This window comes from Dipodomys spectabilis, unplaced genomic scaffold (genome assembly GCF_019054845.1).
Source record: "Dipodomys spectabilis isolate Male_0828 unplaced genomic scaffold, ASM1905484v1 ptg000499l, whole genome shotgun sequence".
Classification (NCBI taxonomy): Eukaryota; Metazoa; Chordata; class Mammalia; order Rodentia; family Heteromyidae; genus Dipodomys; species Dipodomys spectabilis.
Window position 1 is genome coordinate 134,645 of NW_024871176.1, and position 24,350 is coordinate 158,994.

The 24,350-nt window shown below is 52.5% G+C and overlaps 1 protein-coding gene across 2 annotated transcripts in view; it reads left to right on the forward strand.

The window, feature by feature from the left end:
- Ube3b (ubiquitin protein ligase E3B) overlaps positions 1 to 16,219 on the forward strand; it is a 43,046-nt gene extending 26,827 nt beyond the window's left edge. For both annotated transcript variants that reach the window (XM_042669581.1, XM_042669582.1), the window contains exons 18-28: positions 48 to 147; positions 2,230 to 2,349; positions 4,787 to 4,963; positions 5,059 to 5,169; positions 6,387 to 6,524; positions 6,724 to 6,789; positions 9,197 to 9,255; positions 11,266 to 11,448; positions 11,748 to 11,859; positions 13,515 to 13,607; positions 14,439 to 16,219. In XM_042669581.1, the coding sequence (XP_042525515.1) occupies positions 48 to 147; positions 2,230 to 2,349; positions 4,787 to 4,963; positions 5,059 to 5,169; positions 6,387 to 6,524; positions 6,724 to 6,789; positions 9,197 to 9,255; positions 11,266 to 11,448; positions 11,748 to 11,859; positions 13,515 to 13,607; positions 14,439 to 14,630 (1,351 nt within the window). In that variant the 3' untranslated portion in view covers positions 14,631 to 16,219. The remainder of the gene's footprint in view (positions 1 to 47; positions 148 to 2,229; positions 2,350 to 4,786; positions 4,964 to 5,058; positions 5,170 to 6,386; positions 6,525 to 6,723; positions 6,790 to 9,196; positions 9,256 to 11,265; positions 11,449 to 11,747; positions 11,860 to 13,514; positions 13,608 to 14,438) is intronic.
- Positions 16,220 to 24,350: the final 8,131 nt, after the last annotated feature.

Sequence of the window (24,350 nt, forward strand, 5' to 3'; positions counted from 1 at the left end):
TGTGTTTTGTTGCTCTGCTTACCAAGCCCCGGGTCTTCCTTCCTCAGGGATCTCAAGCCCAGCGTGCTCTTCCAGGAACTCGACAAAGACCGGAAACGGGCACAGCTCATCCTACAGCATATCCCTCATGTCATTCCACATAAAAATGTGAGTTTCAGTGGGGACAAGGCTCCTGGTATGTCTTGTCTCTGCCCCCCCAGGCCCAACTCTGAGTCTGTTATGGGATTGGGAATGACTAAGTGACATCACTCATCACACATGCTCACACGCGCACACATAGTGATCTGACTGGGGCACACAATGCTGCAGGCTGGTACAGGTGCAGAGAAGGCAGTGTGGCTGGTAATGTGGGTGTCGAGGGAGGTGAGCTGCTTACAGAAGAGGGGAAACAAGGAGAGTGTGCTATCACCCGGGGGACTTGAGACCTAAGAAGGTCAAGCACAGGGTCAGGAGCCACTAGGAAATATGGGAATGCATGGTTACATCCCTGATGAGTAGTGGGCAGTACTGCTGGGTGCCAGGACCACACCAAGGCCCAGCTGAAAGAGACCAAGAGGCAAGGAATGCACCTTTCCTGTCTGTTCTTTCTTTTTTCTCTTTTGATAGGTATTTAGCAAAGAGGAGACATGTGATTTTCATAAATTAAATGCTTCTTTTTCAGAGGTAGTCCTCCTGCTCTCTGAGACTGGCTGACCTTGGCGCTTTTTTTTTTTTTTTCCTTTGTCATGGGGCTTGAATCAGGGCATGGGCGCTACCCCTGAGCTCTTTTGCTCAAGGCTAGAGCTCTGTCACTTGGAGCCACAGTGCTACTTCCAGTTTTCTGGTGGTTTATTGGAGATAAAACTCTCACAGTCCAACCCAAGCTGGCTTTGAACTGCCATCCTCAGATCTCAGCCTCCTGAGTAGCTGGAATGGCAGGTGTGCACCCTGCTCAACCTTGGCTTTTATACTTACACTTGCTGTTGATTCTCCTCAAGCAATGAAATGCAAATGATTTGGCTGTTGAAATTCTTTCTGCCCTTGTGCATACACACACACACACACACACACACACACACACACACACACACACACACACACACACACACACACACACACACACACACACACACACACACACACACACACACACACACACACACACACACACACACACACAAAACTGCCCCCTGTCTCTGAGTGGAGCTGTAAGTGGTAGAGCACTAGCCTTGAGCTGAAGAGCTGAGGGACAGCACTCAGGCCCAGAGTTCAAACCCCAGGACCAACCAAAAAAAACAAAGACAAAGCAGGCCTTCTGTCTGTATCTTGTAAATCATGGGCCATTCCTCCTCCTCTTTTAACTGGTCCACTGCTCTATAACTTCTCCTCTTGGTCTTCAAACAATTCCAGAAGGCAGATTGCTAATCTATAAACTAAGAATCCAACTATCTGCAGCCAGCACCCCCCCCCCCTTTTTGTTTTTGTTTTTTTGTGTCTTCTGTTGTCCAAGTGTGGTAGCTTCAGCTTCTCCAGCAGTTCTCCCATTTCCAAAGTCATCTCTGGCCCTTCATCACCTGACTGCATGCAGTTTGGTAATGTCTGATTAAAAACACAGCCCCTTGTCCTGGACCTGTGTGTCTAGGATCTTATATTTTTGACCTTAGCATCTCAACCCTGGCTCCATGACCTGCAGTGGGGGTGCTGAGGTGCCTAAGGCTGCCAAAGGAGTTTAATTAAATCTTTGAGGGGTAGTAAGACACACATGATCCTGTAGCCCGAGGGCCACGGTTCTAACCTTCACCTGCACTGCCTTCTTTTCAGTGGTGTGTGCAAACCTAGGGGTTTCGTTTATTTGGGGTTTTTGGTTGTTGTTGTTATTGGTACTGAGGTTTGAACTCAGGGCTTCAGCTTGCTAAGCAGGCTTTGAGCTATACTCCCATACCCTTTTTGCTTTATTTTTTTTGAATACTGTTTTGTACGCCTTGCCCCAGGCCGGTCTCTACCACTTAAGCCAGACCTGCAACTCCCCAGACTACTCTTTTTAGAACATTTCTTCCTTGGTGCAAATTCAGCTGGATTTTAAATTCCCAAAAGTGCTCTCACAAGACTCCTCCAACCCAGGACATATACCAAGGTCTCCCATTCCACCTACATCCCAAGGGACTTCAAGTTCACTCATTTTGTGACCTGATTTTTACAGGAACAGTCACTTGTATACCTTGTTTCTGGTCCTACCCTTGCTTCTTCCAGAGAGTTCTCTTGTTCCGAAACATGGTTACCAAGGAGAAGGAGAAGCTGGGGCTTGTGGAAACGAGCTCTGCCTCCCCTCACGTCACTCATATCACCATCCGAAGGTCCCGGATGTTGGAGGTAAGTGAGAGTTCCACAGAGGCCCTGAGTCAATAGTGGCTGCTGTGTCTGTAGGATATGTGGAGGGCTGTTGGTGGTTGGCATCCTTCTCTAGCACATTCCTCACTCAGCAGACCCTAATGCAGTTCCCCCATCCTACCCCACCCCTCCTGGGTGCCACTGCTGATGGAATCCCACTTGGCTCTGCTTTTCAGGGCCATGGAGGAGGAGGGTCCAACTTTCCCTGTAGAAAATGTCCTCCTCTGTTTTGGCAGAAACCTCCTTTGTCCCCAAACCCCAGAGGTTGTGGTTATTTGGACCTGAGAGCCTATGGCCTTTGCTTGGTATGCCCAGCAGGGGGCGTCAGGAAGCTAACACCTAACTCATACTGCCTGGATTCTTACTCTGCCTCCAAAGTGGTTTGTATGGGAGGCCACACTTCTGTGGGCCTCCTGGGCTAGCTCCAGTCCTGCAGGCCACCTCCCTCCCCAAGGCTAGACTCAAGCTGCAGCTCTAGTACCTCCAAATTGGAGGAATCTCAGGTGTGATCTAGCCCAATCTTTGCTCTGTCAAAAGCACACCTGAGGCCAGAGAACTTTATAGAGTCTCAAATCAGGTATCGCTGACTCCAAAGCCAGGATTGGGAGCCAGGCCTGCCCTTCCCAGCTCAGTGTTCTCTGTGTCCTCATGGGGAGATGTGGGGAGTGGGCATGCCGTTGCCTTTCCAAGAGGCATGTGTGGTGAAATCTCCACCCACCAGTCCCTGGAGGGCAGGAAGTATGCAGGTGACTGGGGGCCCAAGCCTCTGATGCCTTCTAACGAGGCTCTGGCAAGACAGAGCTGGATCCTGCAGCCATTCCTGAGGACAGCCATGTGCTAAGAGCATCATACGCTGTCCTTTTAATCCCCACAACATCTGCGGAGGGGATTAAAGTTGGGAGGTGAGACTTAGAGCAGAAGAAAACCCTGAACTCCGAGGGAGCACGCTGATTCCTCCGTGCATCCTCAGAGGAGTGCCAGGAGAATGAGCCTCAAATTGCTCACTGGGTTTAAATGCTGCTACAGCTGTGTGCGTCTTCATGTTCCTCTCAATTTTCCTCCTAACTTGATGTGAACAAGAAATGCTTTGTGGATGTGTAGGCAACACTGTGTTCCTATTCCTTGTTGATCAAAGAATGGTCTTCACAGGTCATTTCTCCCTGGCTTGCTGACCCTGCAGTCTAATCATGTAGGACAGTCCTTTAGATTGCTAAGTGAGTCCAGCAGGGAGGCAGCAAGGGTTCCCCCCAAACCCATCTTGCTATCCTGGCAGATTGTCCCTTGGCTTTGTGACAAGGTGACCAGACTGAAGGACAGATGGGTAAGTGGATACTGTGGAAATCCATCTAATACCAGCAGAACGTGACCAATGCTGCAGTTGTGACAGAGGTGTGAAGGTTGATTCACAACTCGCTGTGTGACCATGTCTGCATCAGTTTGGCACTGGTGGCAGGGTAGGGTCTCTGGCGTTGGGCCAGAAGACCCCTCCCTAGGCTGTCCTGTTCACTGGAGTCCAAAATAAGAACCTCAGTGCCCCATCTATCAGGAATGCAGAGAGGGACAGTCAGAAGCCAGGAAGATTCACCATGAAAATGCATTTGCACGCTGAACCGTGAACAGAGTCCAGGAGCTGGGCAGGTTGTGCTCTAGATGGAAGCCATGTGAATGGCTAGATTTTGTTGTTGCTGGTGGCTTGTGGGGGGGAGAGTTGTTGTTGTTGTTGTTGTTTTGGTAGTGCTAGGGATCAAACCCAAGGTGTCATGCACGCTAAGCACACACTTGACCCCAGGGCCGCACTGAGCAAAGGGAGCTGACCCACAGCCCGAGGTGCTGAGGCCCCCTCCCTGCTGCTCCTACCTCATCCAAGCCTGGCATCTTTCTGCACCCTTGTCTGCTTCCCACCTTGTCCCCCGCAGTCTGCACAACCCAAAGCCAGCCAAGTTGCTCCCAACCCCCTGCTCTGCTCCCGTTGCTCTCAGCCTGATTCCTCCTCAGGGTTCCCACGGTCTGAGGAAAGGCTCCAGGAAGAGGGGAGATACTTGCATCTTACGATATTCCAAAGGTCTGCCTTCTCCCTGTGAGCTTAAAGAGGCACTTGACATTCAAAGAGGAAGAGAGATCAACCTGTCTGGGTTTTCATTATCCTTTGATGGCTGGAGCTCGTCTTGACGCAGTCTGTCTGAGGACAGTCTGGTTTCTCGGTGTCCTTCCGAGCACAGTGTCCCCTTGCCAAAAGAACAAGCACATCCCAACCCCAGAACGAACCTTTCCGTTTCACAGGCCCGTTTCACAGAGCTCCTGTCCTTGCAGGCCTGCTGGTCCTGATTTGCACATTTAGTAATTACACCAAGCAAGCGCAGGGGAGCCCTGGGCTAGGCGGCCGCTCCTGGCTTCCTACTGGTCTATGCTTGTCCCGCAGGACGGCTATGAACAGCTTCGGCAGCTTTCCCAGCACGCCATGAAGGGCGTGATCCGTGTGAAGTTTGTCAATGACCTGGGTGTAGACGAGGCTGGAATCGACCAGGATGGCGTGTTCAAGGAGTTCTTGGAGGAAATTATCAAGAGGGTGTTCGACCCAGCACTCAACCTGTTCAAGGTGGCGGAGGGAGTGTGAGTGGGGCTGGCAGGGACTGACACAGTGGAGAACGAGGCGAGTAACCTCTCTGCCCTCTCTGCCCTTTCTCCTGGCAGACAACCAGTGGGGATGAGCGGCTGTACCCCTCCCCCACATCCTACATCCACGAGAATTACCTGCAGCTCTTCGAGTTCGTGGGGAAGATGCTGGGGAAGGCTGTGTATGAGGTAGGCCGTGAGCGTGGGATGGAACTTCAAAATGCAACGTGCCGGGCTCCACAGCCTTCATAAACGGCCACGTGTTAAACAGCCCAAGGAAGTAGGACCCAGCAGCATTTGCACGTGCTTTCCACGCGTCATCACGCTCGGTCATCTCAGTCCTGTGGCGTGCTGCTGCTCCCCCTCTTCACCAGGGCGAGAGAACCAAGGGTCTGAGCACTTGCTCATCCACTCTCCTCCCTAGCTCTTCAGTAAAAGCAGAATTCAGGCCCAGGCCTGCCTGGGTCCTCTACCAGCCCTCCTCTTCCTGAGGTGTGGTTTTGTTTTTGTTCACTGTGGTGATGCAATGGAATTCAGGGCCCTCCATCCTAAGCGACATCTGCCACGGAGCTTCGCTTGGAGCCCTGGTTTGAGTGAGCAAAATTCAGAGGGAGCCAGGCTCCTGGGCATTGGCAAGACCACCCAACCAGCACGGCCGGGGATAGAGCAGAGGCTGATTCCATCCTGGCTGGGGGCTGAGGCCACAGACAGGCGTCCAAGGGGAGAAGGCATGGACCCCCTTATCCTCCACTTGCCTGGGAGCTCTGTGCACAGTCTCAACACCCAGCTCCTCACCTGCAAAGAGGAGGGCATCTGGGGCGATTCCTACTTACAAAGTAGGAACAGTTCAGTCCTACCTGGACAGATGCCATGTCCCCTTTAGGTACACAGCATGGCGAGGCTCACAGGAGTCCAGCAGCTGAGACATAGAGCCTCCTGGTCCTTCTGCATAACCCTCCACTTCCCGGGCCTGTGGCTCATGCTCCTCTAGGCTGTGTTCAAATGTCACTTCCTCCTAGAAGCTTCCAGCCTGCCTCCAGTGAGAGCCTAGCCATACTCTTCTCCCTGTGTTTGTGGTGTAGAGAACTGGGCAGAGTGGCATCGGTCACTGCTCCGGTCCAGCCGCTGAGGCTGGGCTGGCGCATTCACATGGAGAAAGGCCACAGCATTGGCCTGGCAGTGGCCTAGCCTGCATCTCCTCCAACCTCTGCACCTGTACCTGTGACCCCTGCACTCTAAGGCCCCCAGGTAGACCGTTGGTTCCTTAAAGGACTAGGGAGAGCTCTAGCTGTCTAGACTGGACTCTTAGAAGCCAATGGCAGCCTCAGGGCGCCCCTGCAGCCTGAGCCAACCGCTGAGCCAGAATCCTGGTTAGGGGAACCGCAGCTTCGTGTCTTCCCTCGCAGGGGATTGTGGTGGACGTGCCCTTCGCTTCCTTCTTCCTGAGCCAACTGCTCGGGCACCACCACAGCATCTTCTACAGCTCCGTGGATGAACTTCCTTCTCTTGACTCGGAGTTCTATAAAAACCTCACCTCCATTAAGGTCAGTGCCGAATGACGGGCGACACCGCTGGGCCCTGCAGGGGCCATCCACCCGCGGGGGTGACTGGCAGCCTGCTCTGCTCCACCTTCCAGAAGATTCTTGTTCTAGTTGTTCTTTGCTCCCCGAGGAAGGGGGTTGAGTGCTTCCAGGGCCTGGTGCTCCTCAGCCCCAGCCAACCTCCCCGCTCTCTTTGTGTCAGCGCTACGATGGGGACGTCGCAGACCTTGGCCTCACGCTGTCGTATGACGAGGATGTCATGGGTCAGGTAGGTGGGCCGTCCTGAATCCTCCCCTCCTCCTGGTGCTTTCCTTGCAGGCAGCTCCACAAACTTTATATCTGACAGGGCTGGGAATGTGGCTTCGTGGCACAGTGCGTGCCTAGCACGCAGGAAGCCCTGGGTTCGACTCCTCAGTACCACGGAAGCAGAAAAAGCTGGAAAGGGCGCTGTAGCTCAAAGGGTGGAGCGCTAGCCTTGGGCCAAAGCAGCTCAGGGACAGCGCCCAGTCCTGAGCTCAAGCTGCTGGACTGGCAAAAAAAAAAGCAACTTTGCATCTGTCATCCCCTCCCACCTCCTTCCTTTCCTCCTTCCCTTCCTCCTCTGAACTGCCTCCCCACACACCTGGCCTTGGCACACCTGCTTCTAGGAGAGCGTCCCCCAGTGTGCCCATGTCACCATCTAGAGTGTTCTGGTGGGCTTGGTTCGTACTGTTTGCACTGCCCTGGTGATGATCAGCATTACAAATGGAGATGCTGGCTGGGAGAGCACAGGCCGCCCCAGGGCCTCCGGCAGAGTGTGGCCTTGCCCCCTGCTCAGTAACAGAGCCCGGCCACGCACAGTGGCTCGCACCCGTAATCCTACCTACGTGGTCCTTAACATCATGTCAGCATGAGCGTTTCCTGCCTGCCACGGGGCACACTGCTGTGGCTTCACTCTCTAGTGTCCTCTGCCCCCCTCCAGCTGTGTCCCGGGGAGGCCCCTGTGCGAGGCTGTCTGTGTGGCTGGCCTGGGCTGCTCTGAGCCTCCGCCTGGAGCCTGTCAGTACAGAGCCGGCTTCCTAGATGCAGGCTGCGACCTCAGAGCCCACCCTGTCCCTCTGAGCCGCATTTCCAGATCTCGTAAAAGCAGCAGTTGCCAGACGTGAGTCCTTGGTGGGACCAGTGTCTAAACCCGGGGGAATTCCTGCCAGTCCCACCTGCTTCCTGGAAGTCCACTGAGTACCGTGATGTATGACACCCCCCCCCCCCCCCGAGACCTGCAGGAAGAAACCCCAGTGTGGACACCAGGTTGCGCCCGCTCACCTGCCCACAGAGCTCCTCCTTCAGAGAAGGGAAGGGCACTTGCATGGAACAGGTCTCTGTTTCTGGTTTTGTTTTTAAAGTAATTTCATTGTTATGAAGGTGTTGCAGGGGGTTACCATTTCATAAGTTAGGTAGCAAGAACATTTCTGTTTGGAAAATGTCGCCCCTTCCCTTCCTTTCCCTCAGTCTCCCCTTCCTTTCCTTGCCTACAAGTTCCTTAGATCATCTCAGAGCGGTTCTGTAGAGAGTACTGGCAGTCAGTGTGCTCCCTGCTGCCAAGAGAAGCATCTCAAAACACTGAGTTATGCTGAGAACATAAAGGTGAAAACAAACCACCTGTGATGCCATGCCTAGGGGTAGTTTGTAGTATGCTACCCATATACTTCCAGACTTTTCCTCAGGGTGTGTGTGTGTGTCTGTGTGTGTGTGCATATGTGTGTGTGAGTGTGCATGGGCACGCACACGCATGCGTGCATGTGAAGGATGAGGTGTAGAAATGATACCACACCATCTACCCTTTTATCTTTTTTTTCACCCTTTAAATAACTACACACTTAGACCCGTAATCCTAGCTTCTCAGGAGGCTGAGATCTGAGGGTCTCAGTTCAAAGCCAGCCCGGGCAGGAAAACCATGAAATTTTATTTCCAATTAACCACCAAAAGGCTGGAAGTGGAGCTATTGCTCAAGTAGTAGAATACCAACCTTAAGCAAAAAACAACAACAACCAAACTCAGGCTGGGCACTGGTGGCTCACACCTGTAATCCTAGCTACTCAGGAGGCTGAGATCTGAGAATCACAGTGCAAAGCCAGCCTGGGCAGAAAAGTCCTTGTGAGACCCTTATCTCCAGTTAACCACTCAAAAACTGGAAGTGGAGCTGTGGCTCAAAGTGGTAGAGTGCTAGCCTTGAGCAGAAGAGCACCCAGGCCTTAAGTTCAAGCCTCACAACTAAAAAACAAAAAACTCAGGGACAGTGCATCCCATACCCTAAGTTCGAGCCCCAGGATGGGCAAAAAAAAAAAAAGTATGCTTATTATATTTTCTACTAGCTGCACAGTACCATCATTTATTCCATGCCCTGCTGTGGTCCTAAATGCCAACACATTTCCCTCTGTGACATCCTGGAGCCTGATGTGTTTGAACCAGGATCCTCCGAGCAGAAACTTTTCATAGTGCTCATCTGAGGTCTGCTTATTGTTGCTTTGACCCTGGGGATTTGTGGGGGGGGTCTGGGGGGAATCACTCCCAAACACAGCATCTTAACTCCATCATTCTCATGGATGTCAGCACTAGGCCCTTTCAGGAGGCTTTGTTTCCAAGTTAGAATTCTGTATTAATGACTCCCCTTTTCCTCTCCCCCGCCCCCTCCCCAGCTTGTCTGCCACGAACTGATTCCTGGAGGGAAGACCATTCCTGTTACAAATGAAAACAAGTGAGTACAGCAATTGGATTTTTAAGGTCACCACTTGAAAAGACTTCATTCTGGCTCTCTGGGCTTAGGTAGAGAATTTATTAAGATAGATGGAAGTCGGAAGAAGCCATCAATGTCGTAATGGAATTTGATGATTACAGCTCATAGTTGGAATTGTACTAAATTCGATTTGCAAGCTAAGAACAGACTATTTATTTATTTATTTATTTTGCAGTCGCTTTTTTAAGGTCAGGGGCCCTGGGCTACAGTGTTAGGGAAGTAGTGGTGGCTCTTGATGAGACAGGTGAATCCTGAGCCTGCAGACACAGGGAGAGCAGTGGGACAGGGACATCTTGGTGGGACAGCTCGCTTGGATGATCAGTGGTGAAGTCAGATCCAGCAATGTGGAGGGGCGGTTATAAATGACAACAGGTATGGGACATAGAGCCCCCATCCCCCACCCCCCAGGGCAGTCACCTCTGCCAGGTGACCTAGCAGAGGGAGGTGGTGAGAGCTGCGTGCATGTGTGTGTGTGTGCTGTGTGTGTAGCACGTAGAAACAATGGCCAGAGGACGGGAGATAGACGGCTTGTGTTGGAGTAGGATTCCTATCCTGCCTTGAAGCTGACATAGAAACTAACCAGAATGTCTGGTGTTCTGAGCCAAGATATCCAGGCCTGCACAAGATCTCCCCTCCTCGATCCCATGATTCTAGCTTCCTCTCTTTTTTTTTTTCTCTTGGTTAAAACAACATGAGAAGCCTCCTTCCAGGATTATTTGAGAGTAGGGATGGTAATAGAAAATTCCTATTTGAATGTGTTACTATACTTCACTGGATTTTTTTTTTTTTGGGGGGGTGCCAGTTGGGGGCTTGAACTCTGGACTTGGGCGCTGTCCCTCAGCTCTTCAGCTCAAGGAAAATGCTCTACCACTTGAGCCACAGCACCACTTCCAGTTTTCTGGTGGTTTATTAGAGATAAGAGTCTCGTAGACATTTCCTGCCCAGGCTGTCTTTGAACTGTGATCCTCAGATCTCAGCCTCCTGAGTAGCTAGGGTTACAGGCATGAGCCCCCAGCACCTGGCTTCACTGGGTATTTTTTAAACTCAGATTATCAAGATTAGAACTGGGCATGATGTCTCACACCTGTAATCCTAACTACTCAGGAGGCTGATAGTTTGAGGATTGCAGTTCAAAGCCAGCCAGAACAGGAAAGGCTGTGAGACTCTTGCCTCCCATTAACCAGCAAAAAGTTGGAAGTGGAGCTATAGTTCAAGTGGTAGCATGATAGCCTTAAGCAAAAAAGCCCAGGGACAGAACCCAGGCCCTGAGTTCAAGCCCCAGGACCAGCATCAAAGCAAAAAAGACCTGAGCATTGTGGAGCAAAACAGATTTAGTTGGAACTTGTGAGTTGTCCTTGGGCTGGGCTCAGGTTCTTTAATCCTGGAGTCAATGGTTTGCTAAGAAATCAGCTGTGCTTCCAAGTGTGTGAACTTGTTTAACCTGGCTAAGGGGCTTGCATCATCGAGAAGATCCCAGAGGACTGAGCCAGCAGCTCTCTGCTCTGATGCACTGTTGGCTGCCTAACCCAACCGTGTCTGTGCCACACAACCTTCAGCACTTATCTCTTTCTTCATGCCTTTAGCCTCTCGGTCCAGCAACACTTGTGCTGACATGTCAACAGGAAACCGCTTCTCTACTTTTAACGTTATTGTAGGACTGAATCTTACCTTAAATGGATGGTGTCCAGAAGAATGAGAATTAAATAGACAGCTGAACGTTAGGAGCTGTGGGCAGTGTCTCACTGTAACTCCTGACGTCATGAGAGGGAGGTGGTCCTGCACTAGAGCGCGGCAGGGGTAAACACACGGTGACAAGGGAGGAGCGAATGCCTTGGACAGGACACTTCATCCTGGGCGCCCTGGTCATAGTTGTGAGACCACTTGTGTTTCACAAAGTGGTGTAGAAATGCAGCCACTTGGCAGCTGCCTGCCCCATCATCATGTGCGGCGTCTCCTCTCCCTTGTTCACAGAATTAGCTACATCCACCTGATGGCACACTTTCGAATGCACACTCAAATCAAAAACCAGACGGCTGCCCTCATCAGCGGGTTCCGTTCCATCATCAAGCCTGAGTGGATCCGAATGTTCTCCACCCCGGAGCTGCAGCGGCTCATCTCTGGAGACAACGCCGAGATCGATCTGGAAGATCTGAAGTAAGATTTCAAGGTTTCTCTGCGGGAGCAGAGAAGGGCAGCATGTTTGGGCCTCACAGAGGGAGAGCGCTCCCTTCGGCAAAGCGGCAGCGGGGCTGGAGGACTGGGGCTCACCACAAGTCTTAGCTGATGGCATTGTGGGAACTTGAGCTGGCTTCTCAGAAACAGCAGGGCTGGCTGCGGAACTCCGCCTCGGTCACTGCCAGGAAGATGAGGCCATAAAGGAGCCTTAGGGTTCCCCAGCCCCGCAGACTCGCCCATCGGGACGCTGCTGAGCCCCTTGTCTGCATTATTTTCAGGAAGCACACCGTGTACTATGGTGGCTTTCACGGAAGTCACCGGGTCATCATCTGGCTCTGGGATATTCTGGCTTCCGACTTCACGCCTGATGAGAGAGCCATGTTTCTGAAGGTATCTTATTCTTTATTACCTACATGTATGCACTTGGTGTGTGATTATTCTCATGAATCTAGAAGGCCACATGATGCAGGCCACACCAGGAACGAGGGAATTTTAAGAAGATCCTAGATCATCAACACAGCCTGGTCCCTGGGCTGGTCTACCCCTTAGGCCAAGCAGAAACCAGAGAGGGTGAGGCCATACCTGCTGCCTGCCCCTGACTGTGGGGCCGGTCCCTGCATAGCAGACAGTCATAATCCACAGCATAGAGTTCTCAACTATCTATGCGCCTGTCTACCAAGGATCTCTCACACACACATACGCACACCACACACAGTGTCCCAATAAAACACAATGTAGGGCTAGAGGCATGGCTCAGGTCTAACAAGCATGAGGCCCTAAGTTCAAACCCAAAACAAACAAACAAACAAAAAATGAAGTGGCACTGGCTCAAGTGGTAGAATGCTCACCCTGAGCTGAAGAGCTCAGGGACAGCACCCAGGCCCAGAGTTAAGCCACACTCCTGGCACCAAAAAAAAAAAAAAGAGAGAGGGAGAGTTAACAGTTATTTGAGCCAAGCACCAGTGGCTCAGGCCTGTAACCCTAGCTACTCAAGAGGCTGAGATCTGAGAATCTCAGTTCAAAGCCAGCCCAAGCAGGAAAGTCTATGAGATTTATCTCCAATTAACCACCAGAAAACCGGAAGTGGCCCTATGGCTCAAGTGGTAGAGTGCTCACCTTGAGCTGAAGAGCTCAGGAACAGCTCCCAGCCCAGAGCTGTAGCCCCAACAACCGACTTGCCCCCCCCCCCCGCAAACACACACACACACACACACACATAATTGTTTAGGTTGCTATCAGTGTGTTTTGGCAAATGGAACGGCTGACGTTTATCAGTTTCTAGCCAAGTGTTAGTATAGTTGGGACTTCTAATATGCCTCCCCCAGCCAAATGTCACCACACTGAACAGTGCTATAGGACACTGGATGACATTCACATTTGTCTGTGTGTTTGTTACGAACAGGTACAGTTTTGTAAACATGGAATCATCTCACCACCTGCGTCACACTCTGAAAAGCCTTCAGGCCCTGCCATGTGCAGGATGTGCCCTGAGCAGTCTTGAGTGGCCTCTGAGGTTGAGGCAAGGTGGCAATGTCACTTCTACAGCAGTGACAGCTGCTTCTCCTCCTCCAGGAGGACCTGGACCTTCCAAACCAGGTCCCCTCCTGTCAAGGCCTCCTCCGGGGCTGAGCAGCCCAGCTTGACACCAAGTGCCCTGTGCTGGGGCTCCCAGTGCCCAACTCCAGGGCATCAAATTAGGGACACACCAAACCTATGGCACCACAAGCTTGTGCCTCGCCCCTGCCCCAGCCCCCTCCACGGCTGCCCATCCCTAAGGACAAGCAAGCACCACTGACCACTCTTGCATGTCACAGGCCCACCAGAGACCTGCCTCCTAGAAGTCACCAGTGCCCCGGTGGAAGCTTGCATTGTGCCTAAACTCTCTGTCAAACTCCAGTTACCCATGGTGGCCCCCCAGATAGCAGCACCTTTGAGATGTCCCGTGTGCCCTGGGTACCTAGGCCAGCTGCCCCTCCGTCACCCTGGCTGCCGGTGAAGGGGCGGGTGCCCTTCCCTGCCCCCTCTGACCCTGCCTCATGTTGCAGTTCGTGACCAGCTGCTCCAGGCCCCCGCTCCTGGGATTCGCCTACCTCAAGCCTCCGTTCTCCATTCGCTGTGTGGAAGTGTCGGACGATCAGGTACAAAACTGGGGCAGGGTTCCTTGACTTGGGCGTGGCTGGCTCCTGCGCCTACCACGCGGGGCCTTCCCTGGGTCTGCCTCAGCGAGCTGGGCACCCAGCCCCTCGGGGCCTGGAGAGGAGGGTCTGCAGTTCTCCTGGCAAAAGAATCGGCCATGCACAGCACCCATGGAAGGCCTTCCTCTTCCTCACTTGGGGAGGGGAATCATTATGAAGATAGGGGTGCCGTGAGCGATGGTCTGGCCATAAAACACATGTGCTTCAAGGCACCATGCGGCTGGTGCTGTGGCAGTGCACGGTGCAGGCCTGGGCAGCACCTCCCTGCCAGTCCTGTGCATGTGGGCGGGCTGATGGGACACTGGTGGTCTGCTAGATGCGAGCGGCCTGGGGTGAGTGATCTCTGGGTGTGCGCAGCTGCATGGCCTCGAGGTGTTGCTGCCTTTCATGGCGGTGTGGTGTGAGTGCCTGTTGGCTCTCTGTGGGACAGCCGGCCTCTCATCTTAAGGGAATGTTGGCCTAGGTGATTGCCTGCCGTGATCCACAGCACTGGTGAGGCAGGGATGAATGCTTTCCAACCTGAAGTAGCCTTACAGCGCGATGCTCTTTGAAAATCCCTCAGCTGCCAATTGTCTATTAACCATAAGGTCTGTTGTGAGCCTTGCCCAGTGCCAGATTCCTTGTGGGAGAATCAGCCCCTCAAGCCATTGCCCTGAGGTTCGACCTCAAGCCATGGGCCTGCACCCACCACGCATGCTCCAGTTGGTGCCCAGAGACAGGCCAGATCCCTAAACCAGGTGTCCCCTAACCCAAAGCGGTGGTATGCACTTGCAGGACACTGGAGACACCCTAGGCAGCGTCCTCCGGGGCTTCTTCACCATCCGAAAGCGAGAGCCGGGCGGCCGGCTGCCCACCTCCTCCACTTGCTTCAACCTGCTCAAACTGCCCAACTACAGCAAGAAGAGCGCCCTCCGCGACAAGCTGCGCTACGCCATCAGCATGAACACGGGCTTCGAGCTGTCCTAGCCCCACCCACCCAGCACCATCCTCTCCAGGGAATGTGACCGGCGCACCGGGCGGCACTGGTCCCACTTCCTCTCCCCAGCCGTGAGTCTCCCGTGGCCGAGATCCTCAGGCACGAGGCCTCCAGGAAACAGGATGGGAAGGGACTGCTGAAAATAAACTTCCCATTCCACCCCGTTGGTCCTCTCCATACTTTCAGGGGCCCACGGCTCTCAGGCCGGCGATGGCAGAGGGCTCCCCTGGTTTGGGCTTTCAATGGGTCTTCCTTATTCCTCCATGGGCCATATCCGACGAGCCCGCGGAACTGGCAGTCTACAGTGCTTTCGTGGCGTGGCCTGCCACACGTGAGGTCCTCTCCTTCCGTTCTGAAAACTCTACTCAGGTAAGGCCTCGTCCAGCCGCTATGCACCTGACAAAAGTCCCCACCCGCGCCCTGTCCATGTGGCCGCTGCCCCGGCCGCAGAGGCCACCGAGCGCAGGAAGTTCAAGACACCGTCCCCGCTGCAAAGCCACGTGGTCTGCCCCACCGCCCTCCTCTCTGAGCTTCCAGGGGTCCTCACCAGCCCACCCCACCCCGAACCCACACGGCTGGCTCCTTCAGGGCACAGCTGTGCTGGCTGCGTGCCCTGTGCTGATGTTCTGTCTAACGAGGAAGCAAACACAGGCATCTGTCCACCTGGGCAGTGCCTTCACTCCACAGACTAAAATCCTGAGAATCGTGGGTCCTGCCACCCATCCAGCCTCAGCACGGGGAGCCTGGGAGGCTGGGGAGACACCCCCCCCCCCCAGTTCCTGTCTTTTCTTTCCATTTTGTTTGATCCTTTTAACTTGATTCCTTTTAAAGCCCATCATGCCCCTCTGTCCTGCTTTTCTCCTTTCCCATGGGAACTTGTCTCCAAGCCAGGCCACCCTCCCCCACCCCCCATGCTTCCAACACCCCCACCACCAGACCCAAGCCAGGGTAGACACCCCGAGTGCCTGGCCTGCCCTCCATGGTCGCTCTCTTCAAAGCTGGGAATACCTTCCAGCACGAGGTCCCGAGTCAGGAAAGCAGGCAGGCTCGTCTCCATGGCCTTCATCGGGTGTAGCTGGCCCGCTGTTGGCTGGGGTGGCCCTGGGCCATCCCTGGGCTTGGTGGCCTCCTTGGGCAGCAGCTGGGCCAGGCTGCCGGGGAATTTGAAGACATGAAGTTAGGGCTGTCACCTCTGCTCCTGCACACTCTGAACACTGCTTCTTTGAAGCTGTGCTGGCTGCACGTAGATGATCTGTCCATAGAGGCCAGCCAGTTAACTGTCCACCTGCCCGGACAAAATGGAGCCCTCCTGAGCCAGGGCAGGACGATGCGAGGAGCTGGTGCTTCACAGCTCTGACACCCCAGACCTGTCTGTCCTCTTGGCCAGCAGAGGGGGGCTTGGAGCTGCACCCCAGTCTCCTCCAGCAGGTGTGGCATTGCACTGAGACGCTGAGTCTGCTCTCCCAGCTAGTGTTCATTGACACGCTGATGGCTCTTGAAATGTCGTGGGTTTTGTTTTTGTAGATAACTTATGGATGAAGATGTATGGAAGGCTTTATTAAATTTGTACTGGAGCACATGGTGTCGGCGTTTTCTACTCTATCCAGCCGTGTGCCTGGACGGCTTGGGATTGGGTGTCTGGGTTCAGCTCACACAGAGCTGACCCAAGGGGGCCAGAGGACTCGGTGCTGACCAGCAGCCCCCTTGAGGGTGTCGGCTGCTCGTCAGTCATGCTGGCCCCAGGCTTTGGCACATTTCCAAGCAGCACCCCTGGGGCCCACCCCTGGGTCCAGTCTCAGAAGCAGCCAGCACCTCGGGCTGTGTGGCTGCGGCCAGAGTCCATGTTTCACCAGCACAGTAGCTTACAACAGCATGGGTGATGTAAGTTGGGGAACATTGAGGTAATGGACGGGTACCGAGTCCAGTAATTAACAGCCACTGGACAAGCCGGCTCATCTCACACCTGCCTCGCTGATGGCTTTGTGTGGCTGGGGGCACTGAGGACAACCCAAGGGGGACCAGGCGAGCTGTGGGAAAGGAAGGGCCCCTCAGAGGCCTGCAGCCCGTGCCTAGCCATCCAGAGGACTTGAGGCACTAGAAGACTCAGTGCGCCCAGCTTTCCCACACCCAGCATTTCATCCTGCTTTCACAGAGTACTGTAGAGCCCCTACAATGCACTGGTGGTGTGCACTCTGACAACCAACGATTTGCTTGCGGTGTTTCTGAATCATTACAGCAAGAGGAAGTGTCCTTATAACTGGGAAGAATGGGGCTTTGTGCTGACAGGACTCGTACCTGCCTAGGAGCATCTCAGCCTGGAAAACACTGGTCTGGGCAGCTGCAGACAGCAGCGAAGCTGTAGCTTGTCTCCTCCATATCCAGCAGGTATCGCCCTGGTGAGAGCGGAAGATCAGGCAGGCATGACTCCCCTCACATAAATGTGGGTTCCTCTAGTCTCAGGCTGATTTCTAACACTGGTGAAACCTAAATTGACCAAATGAGCTAAAGAACTGGGGGCAGAGATTCATTTCATGAACTTCTCAAAAATAACACAGGCCAGGTGTGGTTGTATATGCCTGAAATCCCAATGCTGGGGAAAATGAGGCAGGAGGATTATGCATTGAAAGCTAACCTATCTCAGAAGAAGAGATGCAAATGGCAAAGAAACACATGAGGAAATGTTCACCATCCCTGGTTGTGAAGGAAATGCAAATAAAGACAACCCTGAGATACCACCTTACCCTAGTCAGAATGGCCCACATCCTAAAGTCAGCCAACAACAAATGCTGGAGGGGATGCGGAGAAATGAACCTTGTTACACTGCTGGTGGGAATGTACACTTATACGACCACTTTGGAAAGCAGTCTGGAGGGTCCTCAGAAAGCTAAATATTGGCCTCCCTTATGACCCAGCCATACTACTTCTTGGCATCTACCCTGTACAACAGGAACCAGTATACAAGGATACATGCACCTCCATGTTTATTGCAGCACTATTCACAATAGCCAGGATATGGAAACAACCCAGATGTCCCACCACAGATGAATGGATCCAAAAGTTGTGGTATCTATACACAATGGAATATTATGCAGCCATTAGAAAGGACAAAATAATGGCATTTGCAGGGAAATGGATGGAGCTAGAAGAAATCATGTTGAGCAAGGTAAGCTAAGAGCAAGGAGACAAATGGTACATAGTCTTCCTGTTAAGTGGATGCTAAATCCAAAATGTAAGGTGACACGACAAAATTAACAAGGCTTAAGAAACAAAGGACTTCCACTCATCTGGTCAAATCACTACTAAATAACCCCATGCTGCTGATCACATATATGGTATATATGTGCACACTGGAGGGAAACCAGGAGAATGACACGGAACTAGAGGGAATCAGGGAAAAACATAAAACAGCGGGACCCATCAGCTGCACTGGACATTGATCAAAATGAACCAAGCAACTCAATGACAGCGATGGGAGGGAGGGAACAAGTGGGATGCTATGCAAAACAAAAGAAATGTACATATCACCCCATGTGGAAGAAATAACTGTATCGCAAAGCCATAGAACTCATAAATGTTATAGACCACAATCGACTATTTGCCCCATGAAAGTTAGAATGTGTTTGTGACTTTAAGCATCACTATCCCACAATACTGTGAAATTTGGGGAATTATGTAATCAATCACAATAAAGAATTAAAAAATGAATAAATCTAACCTAGGCTACATCGTGAGATGGCTGCAGACGCTATCTGCAGTTTCTGGCCTTGAGTCACTGAGTCCAACTCTGCCTTCATTTCCTGAGGAAAGCAAATAGTGATAAAAATCCACCCGAGTAGCTCATAAGATGCATGGGGCTCGGGTCCTGACAGAGCCTCTCTCCCCTGTGCCAGTGGTCAGAGTGAACAGTACATAAGCAAGAATCCAGACTGAGGGTTTCCAGACACCTTGCTGGGCCTCTATTCCCCTCCCCCCGCCCCCACCTCAGCAGGGTCAGCTCTGGTCCAGGCTCTGCACTCAGGCCTCTGCACAAATGGTTGTGTTTCATCCACCCAGGGATTGTGGGAACTGAATGCAGTTGACACATTCGGCTGGATGCAGAGGTGAATTCGCCTGCGGGAGTTCGCACCACTAGAGGGCGCCACCTCTGGATCTGGTCCGGAGCCCAGGCTAAGGGCTTGAATAGCAGGGACAGCTGGGCTCAGAAGTGGTCCCTACAGGGGACGTGGCATCTGAAGCTGGAGACCAAGGTGGAGACACACGGCGACCCTTAGCAACACTGCCAGGCCTCGGGCGCGAGCTCCTCTCCCCACAGCGGGCCAGCCTATCTGACTGGCAAGGGGGCGAGGTGTGCAGTCTGCTGGATGGATTTGTCACCGGCACAGATGGTGCCAGATGGGCTGGGCAGCTGGCAGGTGTTCCAAGCAAGAGCCAGCTCAGGAAGCCAGGCTACCCAGGAGCCCAGGCTTGCTTTCCATCATCCAGACAGACATGGAGGAGCCCTTGAGCTGGTGAGATGTCATGTAGGACCGGCAGACACTGGCAGTGTGGTCCTCATGCCCACCCCCACGGAGCTGGCTCACTCTCCAGTGAGGAAGGAACCCTAACCGGTCCCAGGGGAAGACAAGTGATCATATTCCTCCAGGAATCTGTGTGTGTGTGTGTGTGTGTGTGTGTGCGTGCGTGTGATACTGGAGTCTGAACTCAAGGCCTCACACTTGCTAAGCAGATCCTCTACCACTGAGCCATGCCCCCTGCCCTTTTATCTTTTTGCTCTGGTTATTGTCCAGATTGGAGCTTCACTTCCTTCCCTGGGCATACGCCTGAGCTGCTGTCTCCCTATTTCAGGCTTCCTGTCCATAGCTAGGATGACGAGCACACTATCCATTGACAAGGGAGTCTTGATCATTCTGCCTAGGCTGGCCTCCAACTGTGAGCCTCCAAAACTCAGCCTCCCACGTACCTAAGATTACAGGCCTGAGCCATCCATGTCCTGCTTAATACCACCCTAATAGGAAGCCCACTTGGCAGCTGGGAAAATTCCAAGGTCAGAGATGCTCAGCTCATAGTTTAGGACTATTGGGTTGCAGAGCTGGGACCCCGCGTGAGCCTTTCCCTGAGGTGTACGGAGATAGGAGAGAGCCTTCTGTGTGAAAGGCCAGGCTGGTGCAAAGCCCCAGGGGCTGCTCGTTCTTATCTGCAGCCCACCCCTGATTTATTTGTGTTAGAAATCGTCAGGTGTTGCTAATGATTTTGAAGGTGCCCTCAGGTGTACCCCAGCTCCCTCCTTTAGAGGTTCACCAGTAGAGGGAAGTAAGAGGAATGGCAAGGCCCCACCAGCTCAGGCAAAAACCTAGGTAGGATGAAGGCCAATGTCTACTGTGCTCTCCCTCCCTCCTACCCCACCCCCTCCTATCCGGGGCCACCGTGGCTCTGGTGAACATGTTGGGCAGCCTGTCCTCCGTCCTGAGCACCTGCTCCCTGCCCATCCCCAAACCACGGGGCTTGAGCAGCAAGTGGCGGAAGCCAGCGTACCTCCCTTGGAAAAGAATCGTGCTGGCAGTGATTGAGGAAGGCCTGGGCCGCCAGCAGGTGGGAGCCAGGGCAGTTCAGGGCCTGGGAAATAGAGATAGAAGCTGGATCTCTACAAGCATGCCATGAGCATGAAGGAGCTGGTCCTAAACAGTCACCTGCCCTTGCTCAGCATGTACAAGGATCATCAGGGGAAACAGAAAATTCAGGGGGAAACACAGCTGGAATACCAGGACGTAGGTCCCAAGAGTCGCAATACTCGGATTTTAAGCAATTCTTCCAAATTATAGAGACACATTAGAAATGTGCACTTAGGTGGTTTTGTGCTACATAAATACAATAGTGAAGCCAGGTGCCGGTAGCTCATACCTATGATTTGAGCTTCTCAGGAGGCTGAGATCTGATGATCATGGTTCAAAGTCAGCTCGAGCTAGAAAAGTCCTTGTGACTTTGATCTCCAGTTAGCCTCCAAAAACCTACACGTGGAGCTGTGGCTCATATAGCAGAGTAAAAAATCTAAGGGTCTGCACAGGCCCTGAGCCTCCTTCATCCCACTCACGTTCTAGAAAAGATGTATTAAAATATCTGGTAATCAGAGAATTAACTTTGCTTTCGGACACTATCCAACCCAGCTTTCTTCTATTTATTTATTTTTGGTCACTTGTGGGGCTTGAACTCAGGGCCTGGATGCTTCTCCTGAGCTCTTTTGCTCAAGGCTAACACTTTACCACTTTTAGCCATAGTGACACTTTCAGTTTTCTGGTGTGTGTGTGGGGGGGGGGGGGTGTTATTGGAGATAAGAGTCTCATGGGCTTTCCTGCCCAGGCTGGCTTTGAACCACAATTCTCAGATCTCAGCCTCCTGAGTAGCTAGGATTACAGGCGTGAGCCACCAGTGCCTGGCAAGACCCAGCTTTTTCGAACCCTCCCCAGAGTCACCCAATACATGCTGATACCCCCCTCCCCACCAAGTCCTTCTTTACAGCTTCTTTCCAGATATTTCCCCTACACCCACGTGCTGTGTAGTGAAGAATACATCCTAATATTTACCCTACCGAAGGGCAGCCCTCTTCTTGGAGAAGGTCACTGGCTCTACATACAGCTGGGAACAGCACCCTGGGGAATGAAGAGACCAGGCAGCCCAAAGAGGTGGCATCTGGAACGGCAGCCGGAAGAGATTGGGATGGCAGAGGCTGCAGATGGGGGAGGGGATGTCACACTATTTCTCACTGTCTTTAATCTTTAAATTTGCATGCTTTAATGTGAAATGTAATTTCAGATACTGAATTATGGTGGTTGAGCGCGTCAGGGCTGACTAATTAATTAGTCAGATCTGTAAGTATTTGGCTTTGGGAGATCTATGGCCCTGATGCGTCATTGGCTTAAATCTCTGAGAAATATCTCTTGAAGAGCCTTGGGGCTGGGAGGTCTATTTTAGGGGCTGGTTTGAAAAGTCGGCTGACTCTCCTCCCCTCTCCCCAAAGCAGTTCTGAGACCACATCTCCCTCTGAAGTATTCACTTCTTTAAGATCAGTGAGGATGCTCTCCTAGGAATCTATAACCATCAAACACACACCACTTGTTCCATACCTCCCTCTGAGGCCATGGCAGACATTACTAATGGATTACCAAATTTCTTCCCATTGAATCTGGACAGGGCCTTCGGTTCCTTCTCCAGTGTCAATCAGTTGGAACTGGCATCTTTTTCCTTCCCTGACATAAGTCCTCTCTTGCTTCCAGCAGAACTGAGAGAGAAGGAAGGGAGCCAGATTTTGATCCAGAAGTTAGGTCCTTGCTGCTTGCTCGCTGACAGCAACCCATCACTCTGCCTGTCTGTGTGTTCCTTTGTCCATCAGGTTGGTATTCCAGGATGAAAACTCATGAGAGACAATCGGGAGGAAAAGTTCTCTGTGTATCCTAGAGCTAGGGTCAATCACCCACAGATCGAGGTCTGCCAATGGGATGGGATTTCCCGGCAGGGGTACCCCAGTGAGCCTGGGCTCTTCTCCCTTCCTTCCCCTGTGGCTCTACTGCATAAGCCAAGTGTGTGCATTCAGGCTAGGCACCAGCCAGCTGTCACCCACACTTCCAGGCTTCAAGGGGCCAATGGGTCTGGGGGGTGTGTGTGTGAGAGAGAGAAGACCCGAGGGAGGGGCGTCATTCCCCATGAATGAGCCTTCCTGTGTCTGTCTGCAGCCATCTCAAGGGTGGAGGGCGGGTCAGTGCAGGCAGGGGATTGGCTTCTCATGTCTTCCCTCCCTTTTCTTTCCTGTCTGTTGCCAGCAAGCCCTGCTCAAATCCACACCAAATTCATTACAGAAAACTTAAAAAACTGCACATAGTGAAGCAAACGCTAAGGCTACCCGCAATCACCTCGTGTATAGGTGAACTCTGCGGTGTGCAAATACAGGTATATGTTTTTTACAAAGTTCAGCTGATCCCTCACATAGCTTTATTTTTCTTCCCTGACTAGCTGATGAGCGCTATTCTGTAGAAGAAACTACTTGATACTCCTTCCAGACTTCTTTGTTTGCCAGCCAAGGGGCTTGAACTCAGGACGTGAGCACTGTCCCTTAGCTCTTTTGCACAAGGTTAAGGCCCTGCCACTTTGAGCCACAGAGCCACTTCTGGTTTTCTGGTGATTAATTGGAGATAAGAGTCTTATGGACTTTCCTACCTGGGCTATGTTTAGACGGTGATCCTCAGCTCTCGGCCTCCTGAGTGGCTAGGATTACAGGTGTGAGCCACTGGCCCCCAGCTCCTTCCACATTCTTATGGGAAAAGATTTTAGTTATTAAGCTGGATGCCAGTGGCTCACGCCTGAAATCCTAGCCACTCAGGAGGCTGAGATCTGAGGATCATGGTTCAAAGCTAGCCCCGGAAGGAAAGTCTGCGAGACTCTTATCTCCAATTAACCATCAGAAAACCAGAAGTGGCACTGTAGCTCAAGTGGTAGAGCACTAGCCTTGAGCTTAAGACCTGAGGGACAGCACCTAGACCCGGAGTTAAAGTCCCACAACCAAAAACAACAACAACAAAACTAAATTAAAAATTTTAGTTAATTACACATTACTCCCTAGCTTGGAGACTTTGGGTAGCAACACTGTATTGAACAAAGTCTTTGTGAAGCTAACTACTATCCTACCCTGAAAGAGGCTCAGACTTAGACTTAGAGGCCCATAAGGCTTCATCCCAGTTGCTGATTGTCCTCTCCAAGTTCATTTCTATCTCTTCTTCCCCCCATAGAGCAGTCAGCATTTCTCAGCCCACCACCCCACCCCTTCAAGTGGCCAGCTGGAGAGCCCCAGGCATGGCTCTCTCTCCAGCTGCTGGCATTCTGCAGCCGGACCTCCAGATAAAAGTTCCATCTCTCCCTCCCACACTTAGAACACCTTGAGAGTCTGTGGTCTGGCTAGCCAGACCACAGCTAGGTCAGGGTCCCTGGGGTCCCTAGCACCCCGCCATCCACGACCACCACCCACTTCCCTTCCCCCACGCATGTCTCTTCCCAAGGCCTGCCGCTCACACCTCGTGGCGGGGCAGTGAGTTTCTGAGTTATAGCAAAGCTTATTTCCCTGTACAGCTCCCACGGAGTTAACAGATGTACGCACGTCTGAGGCATTCAGGCGGCAAGAGGCATTGGGGCCCGATCTTTCCCGTTTTGACAGTGTGTAATCGAGGTGAAGCCATAAATTTTATAAACAAGAAGAAACGATCCTTAGCAACATATGTCTGCTCGACCCTTCCAAGGTGATCGTAAATAAAGGCACCTGCTAGCCGGGGAGGGGCTGTGGCATTGCAGATGGCCACCAGGGCCTGAGGACCTGAGCTTTGGGAGCAGATGCTAGGCGTTGTTACCAGGGCCTCCGGTGTGGGGAGAGGTCACCTTGCACCCTCTCTCTCCTGGATCCTGAGACAGTGGGATGCCTGGGCGCCATTCATTCCATCTGTTCCCAGAAGCACCTTTGTCCTGAACTGGAACCTGACTGGTGCCTCCTGAGTTTGTAGTATGCTCTTTTCCTCTCTGAGGGAACACAGCCTCCCCTCTTAGTTGTCCATGACACTCGAACCCCTTGTCTAGCCCAGGTGTTCACCCCAAGGGAATTTGAGGGTCAAGGGTCTTGTCTAAGCTCTGCTGTTGCCTACAGAAAGACCAGGACTCTGTCAGTCTCTATAAAGAGA